Source organism: Rhinolophus sinicus, chromosome 2 (genome assembly GCF_057876585.1).
Source record: "Rhinolophus sinicus isolate RSI-liver-muscle chromosome 2, RSI-T2T, whole genome shotgun sequence".
NCBI lineage: Eukaryota > Metazoa > Chordata > Mammalia > Chiroptera > Rhinolophidae > Rhinolophus > Rhinolophus sinicus.
The window spans coordinates 137,889,464-137,896,745 of NC_142502.1; the positions used below are offsets into that span (position 1 = coordinate 137,889,464).

General features: G+C 40.5%; 1 protein-coding gene across 4 annotated transcripts in view; it reads right to left on the reverse strand.

Annotated features, from left to right (window-relative positions):
• Positions 1-6,388, reverse strand: part of ALMS1 (ALMS1 centrosome and basal body associated protein) — a 142,576-nt gene extending 136,188 nt beyond the window's left edge. For 3 of the 4 annotated variants that reach the window (XM_074332177.2, XM_074332176.2, XM_074332174.2), the window contains exon 1: positions 6,014-6,388. In XM_074332177.2, the coding sequence (XP_074188278.2) occupies positions 6,014-6,355 (342 nt within the window). In that variant the 5' untranslated portion in view covers positions 6,356-6,388. The remainder of the gene's footprint in view (positions 1-6,013) is intronic. The other variant, XM_019712865.3, reaches the window with a different exon arrangement.
• Between the last annotated feature and the right edge of the window lie 894 nt (positions 6,389-7,282).

Consider the following 7,282-nt stretch of genomic DNA (forward strand, 5'->3'; position numbering starts at 1 on the left):
AAAAAAAAGAATAAGGCTGGAGGACTCACACATCTTCATTTCAAAACTTACTACAAAGCAACGGTATTCAAAAAAGTGTGGCATAGCATAAAGTTGGACATATAAAATAATGGAATAGAATTAAGAACCCAGAAATAAACCCATACATCTATGATCAACTGATTTTCAACAAGGATGCTGAGACTTATCAATTAGGAAAGAACAGCCTCTTCAGCAAACAGTGCTGAGACAACTAGGCAGTCACATGCAAAAGAATGAAGTTGAACCCTTTCCTCACACTACATACAAAAATTAACTCAAAATTGATCAAAGACCTCAATGTAATAAAAAAACTATAAAACTTTCAAGAAAAAACACAGGGTAAACAACTTCACTTTTGGCAATGGGTTCTAAGATATGGTACCAAAAGTATGAACAAAAGAAAAAGACGATAAATAAGACTTCACATTCTTGAACATTATCAAGGATGTGAAACAACAACCCACAGACTGAGAGAAAATATTGCAAATCATCTACCTTATAAGGGAATCTGAAGGTTCACATTGTGGAGAATATGAGAAATATATAAAGAATTTGTACAACTCAATAGTAAATAGACAAATGACCCAGTTAAAAATGGGCAAAGGATCTGAATGGACATTTTGCCAAAGAAGATATACAAATAGCCAATATGTACATGAAGAAACACTCAATATCATGAGCCATCAGGGAAACGCAAATCAAAATCACGAGATACCACTTCACACCCACTAGGATGGCTATAATCAAAAAGTCAGATAATAAGTGCTGGAGAGGATGTGGAGAAACTGGAACTTTTATATATTGCTGGTGGGTTGTCAAATGGTGCAGGCACTTTGAAAATCAGTCTAGCAGTTCCTCAAAAGGTTAGAGTTACCGTGTATCCCAGCAATTCCACTCCTAAATATACAGCCAAAAGAAATGAAAACATGTCCATACAAAAACTTGTACACAAATGTTTACAGCAGCATTGTTCATAATACCCAAAAGGGAAAGAAGGAAAAAGTCCATCAACTGATGAATGGACAAACAAACTGTAGTATATCCATGCCATGGACTGTTATCCAGCCATAAAAAGGAATGATGTACTGATGCATGCTAAATACATGGATGTTTCCCGAAAACATTATACAAAGTAAAAAAAGCCAGTCACAAAGGACTACATAATATATGACTCCATTTATATTAAGTACCCAGAATAGGTAAGTCTACAGAGAAAGATTAATGATTACTTAAAGGAATGGAAGATAGGTGACTGATAGCTGAAGTGTACAGGGTTTCTTTTTGAGGTGATAAACATATTCAAAATTGACTGTGGTAATGGCTGCACATAACTATGAATATACTGAAAACTAGTGAATTGTGCACTTTTAAAAAATTTTTGTAAGAGTTTATTTGAGCCAAACTGATAACAATGGCCAGAAAGCAAAATCTCAAATGCTTTTGAATTGTGCACTTTAAAGTAAGGGTAAATTGTATGGTATATGAATAATGTCTCAATAAAGCTGTTAAAAATGTTTTAAATAAGACAATTAAGAATTTAGTACATTAAGTAAATCAAAATAAATCTAGGGAAATAGTAAAGGATGAAAACTGAATTAATGAATTATGTTATAAAAAGAAATAGAACTAAACTTAAATCCAAGAGCTGTTGCCTTGAATGAAACAAGTAAAATAAATAAACCCCTCGCTAGTCAGATCAAGAGAAAAATAAAACACAATTACATAAAAATAGGAATGAGAAATGGAAATGACCACAGATGCAGTTGAAAAAATAAACAATACTATATAGCACTCTACTATAATTAACTAGAAAACCTTGCTGAAATGATTTTCTAGAAAAATCATAAATTACCAAAATTACTCAAGAAAAGTGAATCTATATAGACTATAACCCTGAAAGGAATACTGACTCAAAGTAGTTTCACTCATGATTATTTTTCAAACATGCAAGAAAAATTCATGTATTACTTAAACTGTTTTATTAGAAAAATAAAAATCCTCCCAATACTGATGAGGCAAAAAAGGGTTAATAAAAGTGAGCCCAAAAAGGGACTGCCCAGGCCTGAAACCCCTCCCCAGGAACTGCCCAGGCTCATCCCTACAGATCAATGGAGCTGTCCAAACATCCCTAAAAAGGGGAGTTAAGACCCAACTGGAATTAGCTGGTTTCTAACACATGTGCAAACTGCTGGAGCCTGGCTGCTATCTCAACTCTGGCCCAAAATAAAATAAACATTAAGGCCTGCCCCCCACCTCCCTGGGTTTTTCTGTATGCATTATGGGTAAGAGCAAGTGCAGAAAGAAACTAGTTATATAACCTGCACATATCAATCAAATGATCTCAGAGGGATGTCACATCTCCTGCTGTAAGAAAATTTACCTACCAATTTCTATATAAGAAAAAGCTAGCCTAGATTATAAAGGGCAGGAGTCTTCCTTAGATCCTGCCACTAGCTTCTTTCCTCCTGACTTTAATAAAACCTCTCCTTGTTTTCTCACTTTTCTGAGTCTGGTGAATTCTTTCACTCTGCGAATGACCAGGGGTAGCAAAGGACAATACAAATACCTTGCATGAAAATGGCGTAATACTGATGTCAAATCTGACAAAAACAGGTCAAGGAAACAATTTATTTTAAAACTTAAAATGGGTATCACTTATAAAATACCTGCAAATAAAATCCCGCAGTTCCTGAAGAGAATTACATACTACGACTAACAGTTTTTAGCCAAGGAGCAAAGAAAGGATTAATATTAAAAATAAAATACATATTAAGAGGTGAAAAAAGATTAAGAATTGTGCAGTGTAGATAAATTTGGAGATGGGGAGCTGGAAAGTGAAGGGATTCAGGTGCGTGTTCTCTCCTTCTACGAAATGATAACCTGCTGATGGGAGGATGTTGAACACTGGATGAGCGCTACCGGCCTACCTAGCTAAGAGGGAAGAAGTAAAAAGAAGCGAGAAAACGTAAAAAGATTTCCAAGCACTGTTGATGACCCACCCAGTTAGAAGTTGAAGACCAAGAATTGCTAGAGATAGCTATACACGGAACTGAATCATTTTCCCTAGCACAGCTCAGAAATTTAGGTTTAGGAATTACAAGGAGAGGTCTTTGAAATGATCCATGTTGAACGGTCTGCAGGACCAGCAAAAGACCAACACAACAAGGGCTTCAAAGACGTGGTTGTAAGGCTGATCACATTTCACTCTGAATTTAAACAGTTCCATGCCTTAGCAGGAGTACAAACTTAATCACTACCTTATACATCACCACTACATCTTTATATGTAGTAAGAGATGCATGAGAGAGCGAATCAAATATTACAATTTTGTCATTTAACTTGAGACTAAATAAATAAATTAGTGTTTCCTATTATTTGGTCTCATCTTTTTAATACACTGCATTAAATACTACACAACAAACTCATCTTCAAAAAATGTTATAGTTCATAAATTTCTAGCAAGAAACATTAGTTTTTCCTTTAAACATTTTCCAACTTAATGCCAATAAGTTTGAATATGTCAATGAACTAAAAGAAAAATTATCTTAATACTCTTCATATTATCTTAAAACTACCTTTAATACATCTATAACTTCATATATTCTCTAAGGTAAGTAAGAGAATATCTTTGATTTCTCTTAAAACACACACACATTCTGGGCTCTAAGAAGCAAGATTTTCTATTACACATAGATAAAGCGCTGTTAAACAGGACAATAACTTTTCCACATTGGCTGTAATAAGAGTTCAAGTGGTTTAATTAAAACATTCCTCCTTAGGCTTGAAGATATAAATTTAAGCATTAATAGTTATTCAAACAAGAAGTCATAGAACAAAATAAAAGGAGACCTTGTCCACAAGTGTGGCTTTAATTACAGTCTATATGTAGGTAACTTACAACTTTAAATCTCCAGCCTAGACCTTTCCTCTGATCTCCAAAACCAAAACCACAACCTTAACAACCATGCCAACCAATCCTATCATCTAACCCCCTGACCACCTCCCACACCATAAACCTAGCCATATCTTCATATTCAGCACAACCATTCTTCCAATAACCTAACAACTGGACCCCTTCTTGCCCTCATGTTCCACATCTAATCCATTATTACTGTAATAATAAAGTTAGTGTATAAGTGTGATGATGTTACCTCTTAAATCTCTCTGAATCAGTCTACTTTTTTCTATATCCACCACCACTTCCCTCTTCCCAAATACCTGGCAATACTGCAATGGCCTCCTAATTAGCATCCCTGACCTTATTGTTACTCCCCACTCCACCTTGCTGTCAAAGCTGTTTTCCACTCTGCTACAAAGTGACCTTTCAAAAATACAAATTTATCATATACCACCCTCTGTTGAAAACATTTTCAATGACTTCCCAAATCCTCCAAATCCTTGGCATAGCACACAAAGCCTTGAAGTCTCTGTTCAACCCACACTGGCCTTTCATTCCTTAATAATGCCATGCTCTCTCTAACCAACAGTACCTTTCCATGTGCTTTCCCTCAACTAAGACGGCTCTCTCCCTTCCCTTTGCCCAGTTAACCTTAATCTGTCTTCCGATCTCAGCTCTATTATAACTTCCTAGGAAAGCTTTCTCCAGCTTCACTGACAAAGTCACATTTCTTACTGTATGTTTTCAAAGCATGTTAACATGTATCAGTTTTACTTTTATTTATGGCACCATCTACATATTGTCTGCCTGCCTCTCTAGATTGTGAACACTAGAAAGGCAGAGATAAAAAAACGTTTTTCACCAAGGTTCCTTAGCATCCAGCACAATGCATGGGCCATGGCGAATGCTCAATAATATATGCTCAATGAATTAAGGGATATTTACCAGGCAAAACAACTATTGTTCTTTAATGATCAACAGTCCATAGCATCACTGACCAAGAGAACTTTCTGTGATGATGGAACTCTTCTATATCTGCATTGTCCAATAGGGTGGCCACTAGTCAAGTGTGGCTACTGAGCACTTGAAAAGTGGTTAGTACAACACAGGCACTGAATTTTTAATTTTACTTATTTTTAACTAAGTAAGATGTAAAGAGTCATATGTGGCTAGTGACTATTGTATTGAACAGCATAGATCTATACAGTCTTTTTTCTGTCTTTTCAATTGTACTTTTGTTGTCTCACTCTGCAGTTTATATCTTGTCTAAGGGGCAGTCCTAGACAACAAACCCTACGCTTCTTTTTGTCCCCACAATGTAGAATAGAAACTTAATAAATGTCTGAGGACTTGATATCCGAATTGTATGGCAAATCTATCTTTCCTCCCTGAAAAGCAACCGGTTAAATGCAATTATTTTCAAAATGATCTTTAAGAGCCAATCATTAAAAAGGCTTTTTCTCCACTGCGCATTACCTTGTACTTCCTAGTTTTCCAGACTACTTGGAGCTACGGCATAAGCCTCTCCTGCATTTCTAAGCCCCTCCTACCGGCTGGGAACCCCTTTATTGCTACAAGCGAGGGTCCAGAGAAGAACAATCTTCGAGGAGCCTTTTGAGACTAACTACTCGTGCAGTATACTTAATCCACCCAACTCCCTGCGGGGAGTCCTGCACTCAGGCATTAAACTAATCTCCTAATTGTCTTCCCAACAAGATAGTCCCCGGGTAACCACTCTCTCCATCTCTCTAAGCGGACCCCGCCTTTTTCCCCTCCTTCGCGACACGATAGACCCCACCTCCTCCCCAAAGCGGTTTTTAACTACACAGGCAGGGAATACTGGCTTGTCTGAACACCTGGTGTAATTCTAAAGGCCCAGGATCCCCGAGGGGGTGAAACAAGAGGTCGTTGCCCGGAAGAACTGGGAGATTGGAGTCATCAGCCAGAACCTGGATAAGAGTTGAGATGGTCCTTACAAGCCTTTAAGCGCATTTATAGTATCGGTCAGGCATCGTGACAGGCGGAGAGCAGGAGGCAGCCCAGGCAGTCACCCCGCCCCGACGGCGTGCCACACCGCTCCCCGCCCAGGCTCACCTTCTCCGGGCCGGTCCGCTCGCCCTCGAAGTAGCGGTACTGCGGGAACGACGGCAGAGGCAAAGGCCTGCCGGGGTGTGCCTGCAGCCAGGCCTCGGCCTCCTCGTCCTCCTCGTCGTCTGTACTCTCCCGGGGCTGGCTCTCGTAGTTTAAGTCCGCGTCCAGGTCCCGACCCTCCTCGTCCTCCACGACCTCCACCATCACCACCTCATCCTCGTCCAAGCTCTCCGCCTCCTCTGGCACCTCGGCCTCCTCCGTCTCCTCTGCCACCTCCTCCGTCACCTCCGCCCCCTCCGCCTCCTCCTCGAGCTCGCCGGGCCACGGCAGGTCCTCAGGCTCCATATTGATGTCTCGCTCTCGGAGGCTGAGGAGGAGGAGGAGGAGAGAGGAGGGGGGGAGGGAGGGGCGGGGAAGAAAGCTGACTGGCGGTTGCGGCCACGCGCAGGCGCAAAGACGGCCCGCCTCGCGCCGCGCGGACGGGGCGGGGCAGGGAGTGAGCGCGCGTGTTGCTAAGGACGCCCGCGCGGGCGGACGGGAAGGCCCGAGGTAGGGGAGTGGCGACAGGCGACGCTGCCGCATTGTCACCGTCACTGGCTAGAAGCTTGATCACAGCGCTGTAAGCTCACAATAAACCCGGACTGGCTCCTGCCGCGGGAGGGGAGAATTTAGTCCTCCGCTGGGTTGGGCCAAAACTGAATTTGGCCCTGCACCGAGGGAATATCAGACCCAGGACAAACCCTGATAATCAAACTTGCAAATTATAAATTTTTAAAGGTTAAGGGTCTACGGTGTGACAAGCTGTGTGGTGGGCACTTGAACCTAACAAAGGAAAAGTGTCAGGGCGATTGAGGGGTTAAGTAAGAAATGGGCGCTGGTATAAGATGGGCGTTTGAAACCTGGCATTGCCACTTACAGTGGTGTGACTGAGCCTCTATAAAATGATAATAGGCCATTGAAAAGGATGGTTGTGATAATTAAAGGAGATAACCAATGTGATGGACTTACTGGTTGGTATTATTCGTTGACTATTGTACAGTAACTCATTAAATGCTTACAGTTCTGTAAGACAATTATTATTTCATATTTGAAGAATCTAAGGCTCAGAAACATAACTTGCCCAAAGTCTCTAGTTAGTGGCTGGCTGAGTCGATGCCATCTTTTTTACTGGTCTTTTGTAAGTCCAGTAATTGCCCTGGCCCAGACCTATCAGCTAATGAAAGATAAAAGAGCAAATACTTATTCAGATAGTACATATGTTTTTGAGTTAGT